Source organism: Jatropha curcas, chromosome 7 (assembly GCF_041381405.1).
Source record: "Jatropha curcas cultivar XTBG-Jc1 chromosome 7, XTBG_Jcur_1.0, whole genome shotgun sequence".
NCBI classification, from domain to species: Eukaryota; Viridiplantae; Streptophyta; class Magnoliopsida; order Malpighiales; family Euphorbiaceae; genus Jatropha; species Jatropha curcas.
Window position 1 is genome coordinate 29,420,291 of NC_143157.1, and position 24,199 is coordinate 29,444,489.

General features: G+C 35.5%; 6 protein-coding genes across 6 annotated transcripts; 5 read left to right on the forward strand and 1 right to left on the reverse strand.

Moving 5' to 3' along the window:
- The first annotated feature begins 5,549 nt into the window (after positions 1-5,549).
- LOC105643666 (exopolygalacturonase) lies at positions 5,550-7,621 on the forward strand. Its single transcript, XM_012228856.4, has 5 exons — positions 5,550-5,859; positions 5,947-6,246; positions 6,353-6,642; positions 6,749-6,965; positions 7,053-7,621. The coding sequence occupies exons 1-5, from the start codon at positions 5,659-5,661 to the stop codon at positions 7,278-7,280; spliced, it is 1,236 nt and encodes a 411-aa protein (XP_012084246.2). The 5' UTR covers positions 5,550-5,658; the 3' UTR covers positions 7,281-7,621.
- A 430-nt stretch (positions 7,622-8,051) lies between these two features.
- On the forward strand, positions 8,052-9,707 carry MORF3 (plastid developmental protein DAG). Its single transcript, XM_012228597.4, has 4 exons — positions 8,052-8,500; positions 8,628-8,725; positions 9,044-9,109; positions 9,206-9,707. The coding sequence occupies exons 1-4, from the start codon at positions 8,130-8,132 to the stop codon at positions 9,397-9,399; spliced, it is 729 nt and encodes a 242-aa protein (XP_012083987.1). The 5' UTR covers positions 8,052-8,129; the 3' UTR covers positions 9,400-9,707.
- An 830-nt stretch (positions 9,708-10,537) lies between these two features.
- LOC105643470 (Tetratricopeptide repeat (TPR)-like superfamily protein) lies at positions 10,538-13,154 on the forward strand. The gene is made up of 2 exons (XM_012228599.4): positions 10,538-12,206; positions 12,755-13,154. Exons 1-2 carry the CDS (start codon positions 10,863-10,865, stop codon positions 12,926-12,928), a joined length of 1,518 nt encoding a protein of 505 aa, XP_012083989.1. The 5' UTR covers positions 10,538-10,862; the 3' UTR covers positions 12,929-13,154.
- A 2,096-nt stretch (positions 13,155-15,250) lies between these two features.
- EBP (ethylene-responsive element binding protein) lies at positions 15,251-16,312 on the forward strand. Its single transcript, NM_001308800.1, is given in 2 exon segments — positions 15,251-15,478; positions 15,576-16,312. Coding segments are annotated over 2 exon segments (762 nt in total). The 5' UTR covers positions 15,251-15,282; the 3' UTR covers positions 16,142-16,312.
- Positions 16,313-19,903: 3,591 nt separating this feature from the next.
- Positions 19,904-20,930, reverse strand: LOC105643472 (glycine-rich protein). The gene has a single exon (XM_012228601.4). The coding sequence runs from the start codon at positions 20,683-20,685 to the stop codon at positions 20,101-20,103; it is 585 nt and encodes a 194-aa protein (XP_012083991.1). The 5' UTR covers positions 20,686-20,930; the 3' UTR covers positions 19,904-20,100.
- Positions 20,931-21,521: 591 nt separating this feature from the next.
- LOC105643474 (large ribosomal subunit protein eL19y) lies at positions 21,522-23,639 on the forward strand. The gene is made up of 5 exons (XM_012228602.4): positions 21,522-21,710; positions 22,467-22,589; positions 22,767-23,080; positions 23,220-23,266; positions 23,347-23,639. The coding sequence occupies exons 1-5, from the start codon at positions 21,599-21,601 to the stop codon at positions 23,369-23,371; spliced, it is 621 nt and encodes a 206-aa protein (XP_012083992.1). The 5' UTR covers positions 21,522-21,598; the 3' UTR covers positions 23,372-23,639.
- Positions 23,640-24,199: the final 560 nt, after the last annotated feature.

Below are 24,199 nucleotides of genomic sequence, written 5' to 3' on the forward strand. Positions count from 1 at the left end.
ACATATATTTGTAAAGTTGCGTTGCTTCAGCAATGAAAGGACCTCACGCAATCCAAGAGCCTCAACCATTCTTGATTTATGAGCACCTATAAAGTAACCCGACAAAGCCATCACAAATTGTCGCTGAAAATTCCGAATCATAGCACCAAAACCAGACATGTTAATATCTTTGAAAACGGCACCATCAATATTACATTTAAAGACCCAGTCGGAGGACAGCTCCAACGTGAAATTTCCCTAGGAACAGCAAGCCGTAGAGGTTGGGTACCTGTTACCCTCGACCCATCATCCTCATCAGACCTGGCGCATTTCCATTCATGAAGGTACTTAAGGGCTTGAGACACCAAATCTGAAGAAGAAACTCGCATACTTTGCCATATAGATAAGTTGCGATAGAACTACATAAACCAGGCCAACACTCAACACTTTTTTTTTCTGTTTTCTTTATGTACCTTAATTTAAAAAAAAGTGTATGTATTCCAATTTTTACAAAAAACTTTATCTTTTTCTAATCAGTAAAACATGTTAACTAGATTTTAATAAAATTATTTTAATTTTATGAAATTAACTATATATCATTTTATAATTCAAAATAAGAATATTGTTAAGAACAAACGTATAATGACACCACCAAGTATGATAACGTAAATTTTTATGGTTTTGACGAAGAGTATAGTTACTCTTTATCACATATGTGTTCAATAGGGGGAAAAAAAAAAATCAATAGCGAAACAGGAATACACAAAAAAAAAAAAAGAAAAAAGATTTTGTTCCTAGGAAATTTATTTACAAATTAAATGGAGAGATATAGGCTATCTGGCCAACTCAGCATCTCCATCTCCGACAGATAAACAAGAATCCTTTTGCTTCCAAAACCGATTGATTATAAGAATACGACTGATCACATTGAAGTGCTACAAATGCCTAATCCAACGCATCTCATGCATTATTTATGCAGAAAATCCTAATTTTCGGACAGATAGTGATGATAACTTCTATCCCTAAGAAAAGAATTAAATCCTGCTTTTGCAAGTAGTTAGACGCTCTGCCTCGTGTATGTTACAGGTTTTTTTCGACTTTTTTTTTTGTCTTTGTATTGTTGTGGGCAGGTACAAATGTTGGAGGAATCTTTTAAAGATGACAACCCTTTTTTTATAAGATGGAAAATTCTCTTAAAAAAAATATCTAGGTATACGATATGGATTTTGAATAGACCAGTCACCAGTGGATTATTCGTCGAAAGGCAGAATTTACTGATAAAAACCATTAAGGTGGAATTGAATCGAACAGATTAATTTAAATCAATTTGATTTTATATTAATAGATTGAATTTCGGTCTCCAAAGAAAAAATTAGAAAAAAATTTCGCTTTAATTTAATTTTTAAAAATTTTAAAAAACTATAGAAAAATCAAAAAATGAACCAAAGTAATTCAATTCCTTTTAAAAATTTTGATTTATTCAATTTGAATCGAATCCATGAAAACCCTAGGTGGCATAAGCTGCAACCTCATTCACAACATGGATAAGACTTGCAAGTGGGACCAAAAAGTGGGAAGCTAAGCCACAATGATCCCTGTATATATAAATGAAGCCCTGCCTCGTCCCCTTCAAAGCAAAGCAAACAGACACCATTCAAACTAGGGCAAGAAGCTATCCAAAGATATATAGTTTTAGTAGAATCAATTAGATTTATGGCACCTCAATTAGATCGTCTAGTCAAGATCGGAGATGAAGGGTTCGCTCTAATAGAGGAATGTTATGGTCGGAACAACCCGACTGGAAGATCAGGCAGTGGCAGGGCTCTATCAAGTCAAGGGCATGAATATCATCATCATCGTCAACAGCCTCTTGTTTATCATGGACCTCAAATTTCAACAGTAAGAATGCCAGTAGCCGTAAGCAACGAGATAGCTCAACACTACGGCGGAGGCAGCACCGGAAAAAAGCCAGTGATGATCACTAGTGACCAGGCAGCTGAATATTATGGTGGGTTGGCGATCATGGAATATGGTTTGAGAAATCGTTCTGGCCGCACCTAAATTAGTACTACGTACTGATCCAAGCTGCAAGTTTTCTCAATTAGTAGTGTTTTTTGTAAGTTACTAATTACAGATGCGTGTGGTTTTGTATGTAATTACGTACGTATTAACTATTAAGTAAACATAAGCCTCTTGTACTTCGGAATTGCAGAGAACAGTCAGTACGTATTATCAGGCTGTAGAGAATCACCATGTAGCTAAAATCATCCTCTGTGTTGTTATAAAAAAAGTATACGGAGGGTTTGTAAATTGTAGCTCTTTTCTTGTTACTTGATAACATAGTTTATCTTATCTGTTACTTAGAATTTCTGATTTACATGCTTTTATTTCTCTCATTTCATTTGACTGTTCGATTAATTTTTTAGCTTCTTAAAGTCAGTAACAGAGCAATAGTAATTCTCCTGTTTCCCTTATAATTGCAGAGAAAAAGTTCATCTGCGATTGTGATGACGACGGATTCTCTTGCATTATAAGAGAATCTTAATACAGGACTTGTCATTCTCATTTTTCCGCATCTTAACTTTCATATGTTTAAGATGTTAGAATCTTCATGAATGCCAAGTTGCAAACAATTATTAATGGCTCCACTATATATATGACTATCCAATAGCAGAAGAGCAACCCAAGAACAAAAATATGCATTCCCTAAATGCATGCAAGTTAACCTTCTCTTCATATGAAACTTAATTCAGGTGAAAACACAAGCAAGAACTGAAATCAAGAAGCTTCTAAAATGAATTTGATATTCTTGATATTTTCAGAGGATGGCATGATTAATTAATTAACTAGTTACTTTGGCTTGGCAATAGTATTCAAAAAGCATATATGCAGATTAGGTTTCAATTAATAATCCAATATATTAGGCCAGATTTAAAGAAACAGTATCACCTATTGGTAACAGATTCCAGTTAGAGAAAAAGTGGACTCAGCCCCATCCTTTTTATCATCTTCATTGTTTTAAAATTTTTAAGCTGAAGAATTAGCAAGATACAACGATAAGTTTCTGCGAGCAAAAATAGATTTGGACAGACCAAATCTATTGATACCGCCTTTTTCTTTTTGGAATATCATATATTATAAAGTAGGAAAGTGTTGCCCAGATTTAAATTTCTTTCTGGAAAGCAATAAGATAGATATATATATATATATATATATATATATATATACAGTATTTCTCCAATGGCAATCATATGTGCTTTGATGCTTCCATGGAAAATAAAAAACAACGAAAAAGAAAATAAAATGATTCTTTAAATGCATTTCTATTCTATGGCTTTGATCTTTCCTAAATCACCAACTTTTGTCGGCTTTTGTTTGGGATTTCTTGGAATAAATATGTCTAACCCCACAAGCGGACTAGAATAATTTCTGTGTCTGTGAAGCCACAAAATTACGCATATTGTCTATTTTTTTCCTTCCAACGGGACAAATTTAAAGAATCAGATGAGAAAAAAGAAATGTGCTAAAATTAAAAAGAATCTGTTTTGAAGAGATTTAGATCAAGATTTCACTCTTAACCCTAATAATTATGAAAATAGATGTTCACATATCGGACATTTTTTAGTTAATTTGGCTTCAATCAAACTCAATCGTTAGTCAAAATTCAATGGTAAAATTGACTGATAATCTTATATAATATATTATATACTAAGCATTAAAATTTTTTATTCAATTCAAATTATTCAAATATAAAAATACCATGAAAATCAAATACTTCAAAACAGCATGATTTAGTGGTAAGTCTCTATAATAAATCCAATTTCAATCCCCATTTTTAAATACTCAAAAAAAAAAAAAAAAAAAAAAAAAACCCTCAAAACAGATTACGAATCTTTGTCGTTTGACTGAAGTTTGGAAATTACCTAACTCTCTTTGGACCAAAAATGCCAATTCATTAGGACCGGAGGAAGAAAGTTCCAATAAAAGAACATTCAACTCAATAATAGAAGAACAAAAGGACATATTCTTTGCTGCCATTTGATATGGTAGTTACATGTTCGCAACATAAATTCACATTGCATTTACAAAAACTTTACCAAGTTAAAGGGAAATTTACTTTTCTAGTAACTTGCAATTTGCAAATCACGAGGGAAAGTAATACCTACTGTATTACATTTGAATGGAATAACAGAAGAAGGAAGGAAACGAGTGGAATCAACGAAAGGCCCATTGAGGTTTCCTCTACATATATGCATATACTATATAACGGGGTATTCATTAGCATAAATCAAACAGCTTAATTAAGACAAAGCTTAGCCTACTTGCATACATATATACAAAAAGATAATAAGTAGATTGATATTAATCTGTAGTGCGTTATTTAAGGGCATGGCACGTCAAGCAGATCGTCTTTATAAAGTCGGGTTGGAAGGCTTTTCACTCATTGATGAGTGGTATGGCAGGCCTAAGAGGGTAGTTTCTTGGCAACATCCAGAACAGAAGCCAAGGTCTTCTTCTAATGAATATGATAATCATGTAATGCAATTTCCCAGGTCAAAAATGGAGACTACTGCCTTCACCAGTGAGGAGGCAGCTCAATTCTATGGTGGAGTTGTCATCAAAGATTATCGCAAGAAAAAACAACTCTTCTCAGCTTAATTAGTTAGCACCTACAACCTAAACCTAGCTATTATATAACACAATGGTCTGGTTCTAGCTTCTTTTCATGTTTGTCTCGTCTTTGTTGTAATTATTAAGTCTCTCTCTGGCTCACTCTACTTCTTATGTAATTGGTATGATGCTCTATTAATGATACTAATTATGATGAACTCAAGAAATTTATGTTTAATCTATTTAGTGTTCAATGAATGTATTAGGATTTGAGAGAAGAATAGCTAGTGCTTAAGTACGTTTTTTCACTTATGGTTCCTCTATTTATAGGAGCAGAGGGTGATATTTTTTTTTTTTTCTTTTGAAACTAGCAGAGGGTGATAGCTAGAGATAAGATAGTAGAGAGATTTTCTCCACTATCTTTCAGTTACTAACGTATTTGGGGGGATATTGGGTTTTTTTGTGGATTTTATTAAGGATTATATATCAATTGAAAGAACTCGTAGCAAAATATTTTGTATATATTAATTGAAAAATAGAAAATTATTGTAGAAACAATCAAGAAGTTAGAGGAGAAATCAACATCCAGAATGCATGTTCATTCAGATTGAACCAGAAAAATTCTCCTCTAAACCAGTGGAGTGTGGAGAAATTTTTCTTGTAATTGTTTAGTGCAGCACTGGTGTTAAACTGGTGGCCTAAACACACAGCCAAAAACGGAGAAGTAGCAGCCTGTTTTTTTATTAAAAAAAAGAGAGAAAGAAAGACACAGATCTTTGCTCCTAAATGTTAGGAAAGTAAATACTAAAAATAGCATGTATTCAAGCGAAGACAAAGCTAACCAAATATATCAATGGAGTTAAAATGAACCCTATAGATAGCATTTTATCCTGATCCACTCTTTGGCTAAAACTATGGTATAAAGAAAAGAGGCATGGAAAGAGAACTCGTGTCACAATCACGTTGATCAAGCCTCCGTATTGGGGCTTTCAATTTTTTGTTTTTTATAAATTTCGCTGGAATTAATAAGAAATAAACGGATTGCCAGATTGATTGAATTGAAGAAGAATGGCAATGGCCACAACAAAGAATTCCTTGGCAAAAGCCATTCTTCTCTTATTCTTAGCAGCTGCCTCTTCTGAGGCAAAGCATCTGGGCCACGCCATTAGACCATTTGCTCACATTGGTGAGAAAAGAGATCCCTTTGAGAAAATCTTTAATGTGCTACATTTTGGTGCCAAATGTAATCCAAGAACAGATAATGCATTGGTAATATATGTCTCTAGTAACTCCTATTCTCTAATTGGAACTTACACATGAACTGACTAATTATGCGAGTCCGTTTCGTGTTTGCAGAATTTCATAAAGGCATGGAGGGCTGCATGCGATTGGAGGGGAAAAGCAAGACTACTTATCCCAGCAGGGGAGTTCTTAGCCTCAGAAATGGTATTTGCTGGACCATGTAAAAATACAGCTCCCACTATTGTTCAAATTGTAGGGACTATAAAAGCAGTATCAGATATGAGTAGCTATTCAGAAGATTCCTGGATGTTATTCCAAAATATAAATGGCTTGATCATTAATGGAGGCATTGTTGACGGCCAAGGCCCTAATGTATGGAAATATCACGATGGTGGAGGCAGTGTTTTCCCAGCAGTAAGCAAAATTATTAAACTCTACTTCACAAATTTCCCATGTTATCAGAAAATGGTTGAAATTAATTCAAGATATTGACTTTTTTTTTTCTTTTTTTCTTCTTCAGTCGATCAAATTTTTTCGCGTAACAAATGGAGTTATAAGAATGCTGCATTCTGTTAACCCAATGGGTTTCCACATAGGAATTGTTCTATGTGAGAATATCAGAGTCACAAATATCCGTTTAGATGCTCCTGACGATAGCCCCAATACAGATGGAATCCATCTCAGCCAAACCCATCTAGTAAAAATAACAAGAAGTGTTATTGCTACCGGAGATGATTGCGTTGGTATGATTCATGGATGCACTGATATCACCATCAAGAAACTAACTTGTGGCCCTGGACATGGCATTAGGTAATATGGAACTCTCTATCCACCATTAATGTTGCAATAAAACCTGCAATGCACTTACATTTTAAGAGATGCTCATTGTTTCTTATTATTTCTTCCTCCACAACAGTATTGGTAGTCTTGGAAAGTATCCTGATGAGAAGGAAGTGAAAGGTATTACAGTGACAAACTGCACATTGAAGAACACTGATAATGGATTAAGAATCAAAACATGGGCAGGATCACCTCCAAGCTGTGCTTCAGGCATGACATTCCAGGACATCATTATGAAAAGCGTTAAGAACCCTATCATTATTGATCAAAGCTACGGATCAGAGTCAAATGAGGTAAATCCTACGTCCTTTGTCCTTTCAAATTGAAAGAAATTCAAAAGAAAGACAGTAACATAATTCTGTGTGTTTGTATATTTGCAGCCATCGAAGGTAAAGATCAGTGATGTTAAATTCTTGAACGTTAGGGGAACCACAGTATCAGAAGTTGGAGTAAAACTTGAGTGCAGCAAGAAGTGTCCTTGTGAAGGAGTTCAATTGTCAAATATCGATTTGCATTATGTTGGTGATAAAAAGAAGCCGATATCCTCTGTATGCCAGAATGCAAAAATCAAATATGCTGGTCGCCAATTACCACCACCTTGCAATTAAGTGCTTAAATTTGCAATTGCAACCTGTCTTGTCCAGCTTAAGCATCATCTTGTATCACTACGCTAGAATTGAGGCAATGGAGCTTTCTCGATCTAATGGAAAAATATATATATATATATTAATTGTTCTCTGAGTACATAGTTGTGCAGAATTGGTTGAATAGGGCTAGCGAGTTTTTAGTTTTCACATCATTAGGTCGTGCTTTAGTGCACAAACACAGAACTTCAAACGCAAGAGGGAATTGCAATTTTCCAAGTCTATGTATATAGCATCTTTTCTTGCTTAATTTCTAGCGGTTTATCAAGATTTGATTAAAGAATTGTCGATCATAAATTAATTAATTAGTTGGTAAATAAAAAAAATTAAGGTTATATTTAGTAAACCGTAATGAAATATAATGTAATGTATCAAAAACATTTTTAAACAAAAAATGTCTTTTGATTTCATTATCTTAAGTTACATATGGTTTTACCAAATATAGTCTAAAAACAATTAACAATACTATCAGTAACAAACTTAAGAAAAATTAAAAATACTTTCATCCCTCTTTTGAAGACATGAGAACGTTTCATATATGTATATATATATATATATATATATATATATATATATATATATTTGGTAATGTAGTCCTTTGAAAATACATGGACCAATTGTTGTATGAGTTTTAGAAGAAGCAAGCACTGAACACTAATATTTAAAACGACACCGTTCGTCCGTAATTCCGGTACCCTCGATTATTTAAATACAGAAAAAATAAGAAAGCGCCGTCGTTTATTTACCCTTCATAATAGCAAAAGCAAATCAATTTCACCGATTGGAAAGCCAGAGCTAGAGAGTGTGTAAACAATGGCGTATGTCGCTGCACGTCGCAATTTAACTTCGTTCCTTACCCGAACTCTCGCTTCTTCTTCTTCATCGTCTTCACTTTCTTCTCGTTCTCGATTCGTTTTTTCTCTCCTCGACAAAAACCCATCGAACCAATTCGTCCCGGACTCTGTGAAAATCCCTACCCGTTTCAAAACTTCTGGGTCAGGTTACTCGCCACTGAATGATCCGTCACCCAACTGGAGTAACCGACCACCAAAGGAAACGATACTCTTGGATGGCTGTGACTATGAGCACTGGCTTATCGTCATGGAGTTCCCAACTGACCCAAAACCAACCGAAGAGGAGATGATCAACGCATACGTCAAAACCCTTGCAACCGTCGTGGGCAGGTGCTGAGTTTTTCTTTTCTTTTATTTTTTCTTGAGCTCATTTTTGATTTGGGTTTACTCTATAATTTCTGTATCTGGGCTTTGACTTCTGATTTTTGTTTTTGGCTATTGTTTGGGTGGACTTTAGTGAGGATGAGGCAAAGAAGAAAATTTATTCGGTTTCCACATCGACCTATACTGGGTTTGGTGCTTTGATTTCGGAGGAACTCTCACACAAAGTAAAAGGTATTTCATTTTCTTTGTCGGACTTATCTTTAATACATTGATAGGGTTTAGGGTTTAAAAGTTTTTTTTTTTTTTTGTTTTTTGAGGTTTTGAGGGACCGATGGAAGTAATTAGCCTTCTTAACCTTTTAGTATGATTTGTAATAGGTACCGTACTGATTATGAATGCCATTTTATTCTGTTTATTTCAAATTTTGGATTGTTGATTAAATCAACCTGGCTTCTTGTTGTGACTTCTGCTTATACTTGAAGTTTGGCAGTTCTGGTGTGATGTTTGTATATTAGACTGTTTTATGCTTCTATTTGTCTGGATGGATAGGGTTGCCTGGTGTTCTCTGGGTTTTGCCAGATTCATATCTTGATGTTCCCAACAAGGACTATGGAGGTGGGTATTCCGAAGATGTAAACTTTAATTACTAAATTATACACTTTATGTTTGGGTGTTTCCATTTTAAATTCATCTCCTTTTGGTTTGAATCAGGGGATTTGTTTGTTGATGGCAAGGTCATCCATAGGCCTCAATACCGGTATGATAGATCAAACAGTCAAAACAGGCCTCGTGCCAGGTATGATAGACGACGTGAAACGATGCAGGTTGAGAGGAGAGCGCCGGTACAAAGACAGAGCTGGGAACAGTCTGCGCAACAACCACCTTCAACACAGTCTCAGAATTGAATAGGTATTTTAGAAATTTAGATGAGAATATCTAAGCAAGAATTAAAGCATTTTGTATTTCTCTTGGATACTGGCTTGGTTTTTGGTCATAGTATACTAGTTTTCTGGTGTCTTTGTGGAGAGTGAAATGTGAATCTTCTCTTCTAGGCTGTTTTGGGAACATTCTACATATTGTCCTTGGAGAATTCTTTCACGAGTACTGTTATGCATTGACAATCGTTAATCTCTGTTCAGTAAATTATGATTGCAAAAAGGAAACTGGACTGTAATCTTTTTTCTCCAAAATTATGTGTTCCTTTTTCTGTTGAGTTCCATTGTTGGATTGGAAAGCATGTTCCATAAGAGAGCAATATGTGTCATACAAGTGATTTATTTTCTTTTCTCTGATCTATTCATGTTGTTATCCAAGCTAGTTACATTTTCATCCTTTTCTATTTGATCTTCATGGACCTAGATTCAGACCCTTATCGTAATTATATATACGCCTTATGATGCACGTTAACTTCTAGTCATGGGTGTTTCTGAATTTCGGAAATGTTTCTCTGTATCCATTTCTCTATATAAAATATTATTTATAGATATTATTTCCCTATGTTTCTTCGATTCCGTTTCCACGTAACATTGTATATACCTGATCTGAAAACATATGTTTACTTTCTGTTCAGTAATAACTGCAATTCTTACATAAGACTTTGTTCTATTGGATCAATAAAAACATTCAATTCAATGTTATTTGGTTGATTTTCTTCCTGATGGAAATGATTATATTATTTTACTTAATTAATGACACGGTGGAGGGTTCAATTTGTGGTATTCGGATTCAAAATTTCATGCATCCACTTATTATTACGAAGGGAAAAAATTATGGCATCCGGTTTATAATTTCATTGACACATTTAAAAAAAAAATCCCAGGTAAGTATTTCAGAGCATAAACTGTAATTTTATTAACATGCTTAAAATTGTATTGAAGTTCAGATTTGCAATTGGCATTATCTTAATTAGAAAAATTCAAGCTGAGATGGAGAGTTTAACGAGATTAATTATCATTCTTATGCTGGTTTTAATTACTTTCCAAAAATAACCTTAATGAAGGGACAAAATTTACCCTTCCGAATTCCTACCAAACATAAATAACGGCAGCAGGATTCAGAATCCGACGCGCCTCACCACCTGTCCTAAATTTGCAACTCCAAACAAAACACAAATTTGCACATAAAATAAACCATAGCATCGTTTTTCCGGCCCTCTTCATCGGACACCGATCACCCTCCGGCCAAAAAATTGCTGCTTTTACGTTATCGATACTACTCACATCTTCTTTCTCTGATCTATTTGATCTTTAATTTCTTCATCTCAAATTAGCAGGTACGTTTTCAGCTGTAACAGATTTAATTTTCTTTCTCTCAGATCCCAACAGATTTTGTTCTGTTTTGATTGAATCTTTAAAAAAGGAAAGCAAAAATGAACTCTAACTACGGGAAAGGATCATCTAGCTCGTTGAACAACTTCAATTTCGATTTCGGACTAGGTTCGAGCCGACCCAAATCCCTTAATGATCAAAAGAATCCAACTTCTTCATATTCATCGTATTCATCCTCAACAACAACGCAGCCTAAACCCGCCTGGCAACCTAATAAACCTTCCTGGACTCACCAGCCCGCGCCGAGTCAGCCTACTTGGTCCGGGCTAAATGGGCCCCCTTCTATGGTGGGTGATATATCTGGGAAGAGCTGGAATTCATCAAGTTCAGCTTCTGGGATTGGGATCGTAGAGAAGAACCCAAATTTGTTTGGGGATCTGGTCACCTCTGCTTTGGGGCAGGGAAACAAGGGTAATAGCAATGCTCCTTTGAAAACTGCTACACCCACATCGAATAAAACTGCCTATTCGATGGGCAATCTTGCTGATTCATTGCCAAAAACAAATAATTCAGCGAAAAGTGGAGGAACTTGGGGATCTAATGGTAATTTTGGGAGTTATTCTAGTGAGTACAATAAAACCAGCAGCAATGTTAATGCTGCTGGTAATGGCAATGTCAATGTTAGTAGTAATATGAGTCCAAATCTTGGTCGTCCTTCAATGAAAAGTATGATGGGTGGAAGTGGAGTTGGAGGTGGAATGGGTGGAAATAGGGATCCATTCGGTTCTTTGGTTGATTTTGGATCGAAACAACAATCTGGTAATCTTAATGCAGCAAGTAAAAGCGGTACCAATGCTGGAGATAATGCATTTGGAGATTTTCAAAATGCTGCAAAACCAAGCACAACAACAACATTTCCATCAGGTGGTTTTGGTGTGAGCAACAGTAGTTTCATGGGATCCAATACCGTTTCCAATTCAAAGATTGATGATTTCGGGATGCCTGGAATGGACTTTGCTTCTCAAAAGCAGTCTCCTGTTCAAACTTCGAGTGGGGATCCACTTGACATGTTCTTTTCCTCCTCCTCGGGAGGTACTGCAACAGCATCTGCAGGAGCAGGAGAGCAGCAGTTCTCAGAAGTTGATGACTGGGGATTGGATTCAGGCTTTGGAGGAGGAGCTGGAAATGATTCAGGTGGTGCCACCACTGAGCTTGAAGGGCTTCCACCGCCCCCTGCTGGGGTCACAGCCTCTATAGCAAAGAACAAAGGTGTTGATAATCAAAAGCAGGGGCAATATGCAGATGCCATCAAGTGGTTGTCTTGGGCTGTTGTACTTCTTGAGAAAACTGGTGACAAGGCTTCTACCACAGAGGTTTTGTCATGCAGAGCTTCATGCTATAAAGAAGTTGGAGAGTATAAGAAAGCAGTGGCTGACTGTACAAAGGTATGATCATGTCTTACATTTTTCTCAATGGTTCTGTTTACTTGTCTTCTTGCTCATTGATTTTAGACTTTTGGTTTGATGATTTATGAATTCAAAGTGTGTCTTTATATGCGTATGGAAATTAATGAATTGAGCCTACTTGCCATATGCTTTGAGGCTGTAATGCATCAGAATTTCACTTAGGCTGTGTAGGAAGAAAAGGATAAGCTATTTGGTGGATGGTACGGTTAGATATATGAACTCCTCAAGTTTTGTTGATAGGTTGTTTGCTCCAAGTATCTTGATTGACTGGTCCGGTGCTTCTTGTTTTGGACTATGATAGCATTTGCTTGTTACAAACTACTAAGTGTTGCCCACTCGAAGGTCTGTGTCTTTCATTATGGTGTTGATGTGTTGCACAACGCAGACTGCAGTGTGCTATTGACTTGATTTTCTGCATGCGAGAGTGCAGGCACCTGCTTTTTCTTGCAAATGATATGAACTTTTTTTTCCTTTATCAATTTCCTACATTGGAGTAGGAAATTTATAGTCTCCTCCGTGCTATGTAGGTTCTCGAAGATGATGATGGAAATGTATCTATCCTTGTACAACGTGCACTCCTGTACGAAAGTATGGAAAAGTACAAACTTGGGGCCGAAGACCTGAGGACTGTTCTGAAGATTGATCCTACTAATAGGATTGCAAAGAGTACCATTCACCGCTTAACTAAAATGGTAGACTAGAGAGATTCTGCAATTTGCATTTGTATCTTAGCTTTCCATTTTGATTAATACATCTTCCCTCTCACTAAATCTGAGGGGAATGAGGACATTCTGTTCAAGTAAATGTATTTCAATTGATAATCATGGCATACATATAGGATGGGTGGAATTTCATTTGTTTTGATTGTGATGGAATATAGTCCTTATTCGATACTTAAAAAGAAGAGGCCTGGAATTTTCCTGTTGATTTTCTCTGCTTATTCGTTGAAGTTTCAATGTTTCTCTTATGTATTGTTGAAGTTCCAATGTTTCTCTCATGTATTGCAGAAGATACTCGATTATGTTTTTTGCTTAATAGTTACCTCTATTTTTGTGGTTTAACCAATTATCGTTCAGGCTGGGCTTAGAACTCTTAATTTAAGAGAAACTAGTTATGTATTCCCACTGCCGTATGATTGTGCCCCTTTTGGCAATGATGTCAGTATGGGCTTCTTTCTTTTTTTTAATTCCGTCCATGATGGACCTTGTATGAAAATGACTAGAGAATGCAGAATGGAGGTGAACTTGGTGAGCTACGGCACTTACATGCCAATTTTGCTAAGATGCAAGTTAGCAAGTACAATTTTTGCTGCTTCATTAGTACTTTCATTGTTGGCTTGGCACTGCAATATAATCGGCTCCATTCCCAATGGCAGCGGTTATGGAAGTATTTCTTGGCGGTTCAAACTTCAAAGTATCTATCTCCTCTGATGTAAGAACTTGGTATTGGGATTGGGAGTTCTTACACAGAGGATATGAATTCCTTACAAGTCGAGATAGCTTGCAAGTCAAAGCTAAGCTGTGAACTGGAATAACACCTAGAAAAGAATTAAAAGAAAACGCGTGAAGCATGTAGAAACATTTCTTGGGAGGCAGAAACAGACAGAAAAATTTTGTAATTTCTCTGCAAATTTCAGCGTTGTTTCTCTGTTTCCTAAAAGCCTGTAAGACCTTTGTGTGCGTGTGATGTAATACTATCCTTTCGAATTCGGCAATCATTTTCTCCAAGGAGAGAATGCTTATCTGTATGATTAAGCCCAAGAAGACAAATTCATGAGCATGAGCTACTCCCATGGTTTTCTCTGAGCCCAACTGCTTCTTGCAGATAAAAGTTTCTGACTGCCTATCATGAAAATAACTCATAAAACACACAAATATTACTTTTTTATACAAGAAATGTTAATTATGTGTATATCAAAATAAAAGAATCACCATAGCCCCTCGTCTTACTTGATATTGACAAACTGTAAGTATGCATGCATTACACCTGTAAATAAAATTTGCAAGCGCCCGGTACACACGGTAAAATGAAAATGCATACGAAACTATATCTCTTCCGTTCTAAAATATAAGAAGTTTTTGTGCGGGATAAAAAAGTAATTAATTCTCTCAAATTTTAAGAAAATTACTGATAATTTGACTAAATTGTATGTTATCTCACATCCTCCCTTCTATCTTACATTATTATATTATATCTAATATAAATAAAAGAAAATTTGAAAAAAAAAATTATTACTTTTTAAAATATTCTGAATAATTTATATTTTGAGACAAGTAATCATCCTAAAACTAAAACAACTTATATTTTCGGACTCAGAGAGGAGTACAAAAGTACTTAAATTAACTAACTATAAATAATAAATTTTATCAAGATTTCGTTAATAAATTAATTTGGATTGTTTTACCAATTTAAGCCTATCTTATTTTACTCTGTCTGAATAGGGACAGTAATAGGGTAAATTTCTCCCAATTAGAAGTAAATTTTGTTTTAACACCTAATCTATTTCTGTATGTAGTTTGTGTTTTTACCCTTGTTTACCAAAATAAAAAATAAAAAATTCAACCTCTTGCGTTTCTCCATTGGTGGAGGAGGACTAAAAAGTAAAAACAAAAAATTCCCTTCAATAGGCAGGGCTGGGCTGGGCGGTTATAGTTTTGGACCAACTCTTTGCATGCGTTACAGCAGACTGTACAAAAAGCCAGCACAATTTGCTCAACCAATTAGAAATAGCCACGTAAACTCTTTTAATAACCCACTTGTCACTTAAGTACCGGACACGGTCGCAACTATAAAATCCTAGGCTTAATATCTCTGGATGGGCCAAGGCCACGTTTATCTCTAATCTCTCCTGGCTTTTTCCATTTCCTAATTTTTTCTACCTGATTCAATCTCAACCGTCCAATCATATACCCGAAAAATGACAAATGTGACCCACAAAAAGTTTATGAGCTCGTCTTTTTCTAATAGATTAGTTGTAACCGTCACTCTATAAAAACCGTGCCTTCTGTTTCCTCTTATCTCTCACTTGAATACCCACAACTTCTCTCCTGCAAACATGTGCGGAGGTGCTATTATTTCAGATTTCGTCGCCGTGAAACGTAGCCGGCGATTGAACGCCGAGGATCTCTGGTCTGAGCTTGACACTTTCTCTGACTTTCTTGGCTTGGATTATCCTAATAATGGCAATAAAGAAGTCCTGCCTTCCCACTTTGATCTTGAACTCCCTCAAAAGCCGAACCAGCTCAACGAAGGTAACACTTTCATTTTTCATTTTTATTTTCTAATGGATATATAGCAATGGAAATTATTTTTGAATTTAAACTGTTTAATTTGTTTTATGGAATTTAGTGGAGAAGATAACAGAGAAGGCAAGTCATAGTCAAGGCGATGTAAAGGAAGGGAACAAGACCAAGAGAACTCGAAAGAATATTTACAGGGGAATAAGGCGAAGGCCATGGGGAAAATGGGCGGCTGAAATCAGAGACCCGCACAAGGGCGTACGTGTTTGGCTTGGTACTTACAACACAGCTGAAGAAGCCGCTCGAGCCTACGATGAAGCTGCCAAGCGTATCCGTGGTGAAAAAGCCAAGCTTAATTTTGGCCAGTCACCCCCATTAGCCCCAGCTCTGGTACCTCCATACAAGAAGCGTTGCTTGATCAATCCTGGCATGGCCACTGCTAGCTACCAAATGACCGCGCCACCGCCAGAACCGTACGCGAGTCTCGGTTACCAAAAAGAAATGGCTAGTGATTATAAGCTGAAAGAGCAAATATCGAGCCTGGAAATGTTTCTCGGTTTGGAGCCTGAAGAGATGGCAGCTCAGCTGAGTTGTGAGGGGTTTAACTCGGTGGACCTATGGATGCTGGGTGACCTCGTCAGCCACCATCAGAATCATGGCCTACTCCCCTATTAAGTATATAATTAAATTACTAAATCTAGTAATTAGATATGGTGGTTGTGTTTAATGTTTTATAGTATTTTAATTAATGCCCTTGTGCGTTTCTGTTTAGTAAGTTATGCTTGAGCTGAGACTGATTGCTTCTATTATTGGTTTTGATAATATGCGTGCATATTATGTCTTCAATTGTTCTAATTTGTCGTTTTAATTACGGTTTAATAATTAATATTAACGTTAGACAAATTATTAAATCTCACATTCAGATATTATGATTTTTATTAATTTGAAATTAAAAAGCCTTTGACAGCAAAAGTAAAAATGATGCTTTCTTTGATTATGCTTTTGTTTGTAAATGCATGTCTTTCGGCTAATTAAATTGTAATTACTGAATAAGTAGTAAACAATACACAAGTAAAGACCTGTAGACACGAATAGTTATGCACCCAATTGAGAAATTCCCACTTTGATTTTTCTTCTAAGTATTCTTCAACCACCCACATTGAAACATCAGTATGTTCATATGTTGAATGTTGAAATTTTTACCATTTAATGAATTAACCAATTTGGAAACTTTAACCAAAATTTGACTCTTGATGAGAAATTTCTTCTGCCTTAGGAGTAAAAGCCTAGCTTATAGCTATATGTAATGTTTTAGTATTGATGGAAATTCCGTTCTAATTATTATTTATTTATTATATTGGGAATAATAAAATAAATAAAAAAAATGTGCAAATGTAAGGATATTTGAAGAGAATACGATGAAATAAGCAAAATATTCTAATTCGAAAATCCACAAGCTACAATTAGGAATAATAGTTACCTATATGTCAAAATAACCCTCCTAATATTGAAATAAATTTTTTTTTTCTTAAGGATTTTTTTCACTTTTTATAAGAACAAAATTAAGGAAAAATTTTTGATTTTATTAATTTGTCAAATTTATCTTTTAATAAAAAAAAAAAGTAACAGAAACATAAATAAAAGTATTTGATTGATAATAATGACAAAATAGTCTCCAATTTATTAACTTTTAATTAAAATTTAAAAAACAAATAATTAATTTTTAAACATCTCAGTATTGAAAAGTGTCCACCTAATAATTGAAGATGCATGAACCAAACTCAATGTGCAAGCAGTAGACTCCAAGGTGGGACTACCTTAATAACAATGACAATTTTCTGGATTAAAAAATTCATCAAACCCATTTTCTTTGTCTTCCATGATCAATGAAATCTACTGTTTGCGTTGGAATATTGAATTTTTAAATATGGATAATGTTAGCTGACTCACCTCATCGAATGGAAAAACCCCATTGTTCCTTCAACTTGGTACTGAATACTTATAAGAACTTAGTCATTGTTCGTTGCATCTTCTTCCTGAGAGAAGTCCATCTCCATCCAGCGCCCATTGCAACTTGCTAATTCTTGAAAGGCGAACTTTCCATCGTTGTCTCTCAACAGAAACATAACCAGTAGAAAGTTCGCAATCGCAATACATCAATTGCTTTTTGGATCGTTCGATTTCATAGATAAGCGCGTAAGTTCCAAGTTCATTAACTCAATCATAGCTAAAATCATATTAAAATCACAAAAATCTTTTTTTTTTTTTTAAAGAAAAATCACAAAAATCTTTTTATGATTGGACTCTGATCTTTGGTGATATGAAATATTTTCCAACGTTAACATGCGCAATTCAACGGTCCCATAAACGAAACCAAGAACGAAGAAATGCATATACCATCACCAATACCATTATTAACTGTTCAAAGCTAGAAAAAGGAATAAAGCGTCTTTGTCTGTGACTGTGTGATGAAATAAAATTCGAGAAGGAAGTCAAACGATCCATAGATTTGAGTGTGTCTGTACCTTTCAGCAAAGAAAAAGACAAATTCAATTGTCATTTGATGTTTGGAACCAACAACCAAAATGAAAGAGGCAAATTTAAAATGGAGCAAAGCAGGTCATTTAAAATGAAAGAAAAGAAAGAAAAAGGCAAAAAATTATGGTGCAACCATAGTAACTATTTTTTCTTAGTAAGTGTAAAATTCAAAAGAAGCAAATTTTTATGCGCCAGATGGAGTAAAGAAAAATCTCAAATCAACAATCCTAATTTCCTCAAGACCTTAGAAATTTTGTTTTACCTATCTGCGACAAAGACGAGGTGCTAGCGTGGATAGATTCCAAGCAAGAATATTATCAGATAGACTGTTAGCTTAGCTAGCATACAAGAAATCAACGAAAGTGCCTATATTGGGCTTCACAAGGTCACAATAAATAATCTCCATTTTGTCTTAACTATAGGTAGGCCATATTTATGTTCAGATCCATGCGACACATCAAACCCGCACTTAACACAGTTCACATGCACAACCACTCTTTGACGACACACGCAACCAAAGCAACTACATTCTTCCTTTCCACATCTAAATCGAGATCTCTTCTCAACATGTACTGATGATATCAGTGGCCTTGTCAACATATTTAGCTGGAATAAAATCAATACTTCCAAACAGTAATTCTCATAGATGAAAGGGCTCTAACAGGACTAATGCTCATCACACAATACAAAACAATACATGCTAAAACCCAAATATAACTCTAAAATATATGCAGCACAACATAAAAAGGATTCGCCAATTCACAGCCGGGATATCATTTCATCCTTTATTCAGCATTTTCGGAATTAAATTCTTACCTATTCATCAAATCTCTGCTTCTTGTCGCAGAGTCTCTGAACACGTTGACCTTGCACTCAAATGTATTTTGCTTAAAGTTATAACACCCGAAATACAAGGGCAGTTTCCTTTGTATAATGGTGTGAGTCATGACAATCAGCTAGGAAACTGGGTTCCAGTATGCCATTATGAGAAGATTATTGATTTCTATGAATGATTGTCAAGCTTTAATTGATCATTTGCACAAGATCCTTTCAAACCGGTGATCAAATCAAATAATAAGAGTTCTGATGTAATTCAGAACCAGTAAAGCAAATTACTTCATAAGACACATACATTGGTCAATCACAGAGAACTAACATAAATACCTCCAATGGGATGAAAACACTGATGGGCTATAATAAATGATTCAGTTTCAAACAACTCAGAGCATAACATAATATGATAAACTAATACAAGAATTGAAGTTCAATTTTTCTTTTTTTTTTTTTTTTTTTTGGAAAAAAAAGAACATTGGTTTCATAGAGAATGCGTCTGATGAGATTTGGTTATTAATATAGGAAATAATGGAAGTAGCACCAGCAGATCTAACTCTTCATGGTTAATACTGGACATTTTGTAACCCAGCAGAAATCCATGGTTTCTTGGCAGAGAAAAGATAACTGATATCATGCACCATCAACATCTCACATGATGGTAGATAACAATTTGAGAACTCACCTTAGGAAGTTTCATGTTTAACGACCATCATCACAATGCTGGAAACAAGAGAAAAGGAAGAGGAAAAACACCCTAGCTGTTTGTAAAAAATTCATTTATATCCAAACATCAGTCTATTGTATACATGAAGGCATATGAACCAAAGATGATACAATTAACAGATCAGATCACCATTATCCAGTTTCAAGAAAAGCAAGATACTTGTATCGCCATAGGCCATTTACTTGTGCAAACTAAAATGAATCTAGAATCTCGACAGAGTTATAGTATCAGGTAATTATTGTCCTACTTGTTAAGGAACTCAAATTTATAAGTTGAGGCGTCTGTCACTGAATAAAAAAACTTGATAACGAAATGCACCGACAAAAAAATTAAAACAATAATAATAAAAAAAAGCACCTCATCAATTCAGAGAAACAATGTGGATTAATATATGTATGTATATATATATATATATATACACAATATGTACATTTATCTGTGAAAGAAAGCTAAAGCGAGTAGTTTATGGTACCAATCAATTATCCAATTAAATACAATTTCTATTACCCCAATTCCCCCCATTCACAAATTTCAAATATCAGTTACCAAATAAGGATGCCGAAGTGAATCTAATAAGAATTTTCGCTCTCGCAGCATCAGCAATCCCACCTGCAATGATCCTCACAGCCTTCTCGAACGCAAAATGCATGCAAGTCGACAGGGCAATCCAATAAATCACTTCATAAACGAATCCATAAGCAAACCTTGAAGACGATGACCATGATGACTCGTCCCAATTTTGGCCTCCAAATCTATCGAAATTCCACCCTCTACCTCCGCCCCAACTTCCACCAGCTCCACCAAACGGGCCATCACCGTCACCATCACCACCAAAGAATCCGAAATCTTCGCTGCCGTCCTCATCTCCGCCGCTGCCCGATCTCCGCCTAGTTCGCCGTTTCTTGCGAAGAAGAGTCCGGCGAGTTGTTTTGTACGAGTTAGGTTTGACAGGCGGAGGAGCCAGCGCATCGAAAATAACGGTGTACGTTTGCAGAACTCTGGCGGAGAGAGTGAGATTGCAATTAGAGATTAAATTTTGGCGTTGGAGATGCGAATTCGCAATCCCTACCCCTTGCTGTGTGGCTATCGTTACCCCATCGGCGGCGAGAAAAATATCCATCATAATCTCCTATTGGAAGAGATATAATTGAATTATGGAATGAGAATTCCGAATTGTGAGGGAACAGAAGGGCAATGAATTTAGGGATTTTATATTCCCGGCAATATCCAGGAAAAACAAGGAATGAGAAAAGAAAATCTTCTTGTAATGGGAACTTGATTCGGTGAAATGGCAAGAACGAGAATGTGTGAATAGTAAACGGAACGTGTTCTGTGTTGGCGGGTTGGGTCGAAGCTGCATTAGCTTCAGATATTGACGCGTGGGTCAATTTGGATTTGGATGCTTGAAAACACGATTTTCAATTGATTGGTTGATGGGCTATTTTCGGAGCCAAAATTAATGGGCTTTGAATCTGCAGACTCTTTTGGGCTTCAAATTAATGTTCAATGCCAACCTCGAATTCAAGGCCATTAAAATAAATCTAATTAAAAATAGTGTGAAGTTTATGCATTTTATGAAATGCTTATGTTTCATTATTTTTCACTATTCTTAAATAGGATTGAGATTTTTTAAGTTAATTTTTTTTAATGATGATATATTGAAAAGTAATTCATAGATCCTTTTTGGATTCGAGAATATCAAAAATATTAAAATAAGCTATATGATATATATATATATATATATATATATTCTGAATATTCCAGTGGAGACATTTAAGAATGGATATTTTAATTTTATAAAGTTGAACGAAATATTTTTTTGTAATTCATTTTTCAGGGGTATTGTTGAAACGTAGAGAAACTATTGGGTCAACTAGGAAATTATAGATACATCTTGGTTAGTTTATGCAATTGTCCGAAAAGAAAAACCCTAACCCTAATTACTATCCTGTTTGCCATGGTATAAAATTGCGTTGGCTTCTATCTGCAAAAACCCTCTAGTTGCCACTTACACCGGGAGAGCAGAAAGAGAAAACATGGTATCGCTAAAACTACAGAAGCGGCTCGCCGCTAGCGTTCTCAAGTGCGGGAAAGGCAAGGTCTGGCTCGATCCTAATGAGGTCAATGAAATTTCCATGGCCAATTCCAGTAAGTTTCCTTTTGTTTTTTTAAATCCGTCGTTTCACTTTTTTTTTTTTTTCTTGTGAAACCTAAGATGTATTAACTTTAGATCACAGCGAATTTGAATGGCACGTACAGTTTGATCTGTAAGTCGTGAATCTTCTATAGTTAATTGCCAGTCTAAATAGTACATAAACTTCAGAAACCCAAGCAAGACCTGTGCATCTCTCCTATTTCAATTGCTCACAAAAACAGTTGTAAATGACCTGCTACGTCTTGCTTGAGATTATTAGGCGATAAATCGTTTGAGGTGGTCGTTGTGTTAACGAGTTGCTGCCCATTTCTTGTCCTATAAGACTTTCTCCCAATTCAAGCTGGTCATGGATTTTATGGATGAAGATGTTGGTTGTCGCTGTTATCGAGATGATTGTGAGTTTGGTCGGATGAAGAATTTCAAGCGAATTTTTTTGATAATTGAATCTGACATGGGATTTTTGAGAGCATTTTTCTGTATTGAATAGTACTATTCATTTATCAATCAAATTGCATCGTACTGATTCCACACCTGGCAAGATAGGCTTGGTTGACAGGCTTCTCTTTGAATTGATTCATTATATGCAATATACTATTTTGTTATGCTTATTCCCTTTTTATAATCTGTGTGTCATTTCTGGTAGTTACTGTTATGATCTGGGAATTGTTGAAGAAACAAATATACTATTGCCACATTGATTTTTTTTCCTGGACCACCATAGTATTGTTCATCATGATTAATGAATGCAGGGCAGAACGTTAGAAAGCTAGTGAAGGATGGTTTCATCATTAGGAAGCCAACAAAGATTCACTCTCGTTCTCGTGCACGCAGAATGAAGGAGGCCAAGAGAAAGGGTCGTCACTCTGGATATGGTATGGTTCATTCTGAAATATCTGCGTCTCTTTCAGTTTGATGTACTATCAAGCTTTGTACATCAAAATGATAGTAAGCTCAGACTTCAAAAAAAACTATATCTTTTAGATGAGTCACTGTTCGACGTACTTCCTCAAGGTCTTGATAAACAGTATGATGCACATTTATCTTTTAAGGTAAGCGCAAGGGTACCAGGGAGGCTAGGCTGCCAACCAAGATCCTTTGGATGAGGAGAATGCGTGTCCTGAGGCGTCTGCTGCGCAAATACAGGGAATCCAAAAAAATTGACAAGCACATGTATCATGACATGTACATGAAGGTAAAGGGTAATGTATTCAAGAATAAACGTGTGCTGATGGAAAGTATCCATAAATCAAAGGCTGAAAAGGCAAGAGAGAAGACTTTATCTGACCAATTTGAGGCTAAGCGTGCAAAGAACAAGGCAAGCAGGGAGAGGAAGATAGCCAGAAGAGAGGAGCGTTTGGCTCAGGTAAGTTGAAAATACTTGTATTGTTAATGTCAACACAATGAAGACCAATTTATTTTTAAACAATTGTGTTCTATCATTGATTGGAAATTTATTTCTCTGTTTCTGAATCATATGGTAATTTCATTCTCTTGTATCCTAGGGGCCTGGAGAGAAGGCACCACAAGCACCTGCCCCACAGCAGACCGAGTAAGATGCTAAGACTTTGTGTTCCTACCAATGCCATCTTTTAATGCTTGAAATTCAATATTTTTCCTTTGATTTTGCAGGGGAGCAAAGAAATCCAAGAAGTGAATGTAAGACTGATGAATGCAGGAGGTTGATACCTGAGTTATCTTTATGTCTGGTCTAGTAGGAGTTTGTCTCTTAAAGTTACTATGTTTTCATTTTCTGGGATATTTCTTTGAAATATAGAATTTTTGAATTCCATGAGCCTTAGTTTCTTTTCTTATATGCTAAATCATGTTTTTGTTTTATGATAAATTAGTTGGCTAAACGTGGTGGAACTTGCAGTTGTTACGTTGTAACCGCATGATTTTTAGTATTCCAAATTTTAAACCTATATTGGTCCCGTTTTAAGATCTAGATATTCTTTTAGATTCTCAGCTGTTACATAGAATGTAATAAAGATAGCTTTTGCAAGTCATCGGGAGGGAATTTTAGGCCTTCAATGGAATTTGATTTAAGCCATGGTCGTCGAAAATTGAAACGTGGAATATCTGTATGATGGCAGTGAAGAGCTTGGTTCTTTAATCATACACGAGATTGGCATTGATCGTCCATTCTTTTACAGCGAATTCTCCACTTCTGCAGTTCTACTACTTGGACTGTTTGTTTTAAATAAAACGGTCTGTGTATTTTTATATAAACTTTGCTAGTAATATTTTGATAGTCTCACTTATTATTATGCTATGATAATATACTCCCATCCACTGATAAGTAATTTGGATTAACGAATTCAAGAAGCCCAAACGTTTTGTGTGACTAACACATGGCGACTATTATTAATAGCACAAGTCAGAAAGCCCTTTTTTTTATTCTTTTTTAAAAGAATTAACTAATACATTGTACAGTAGTACATGGGTGCCCAATTGATAAAATTGATCGACGCTTAGTCCATGC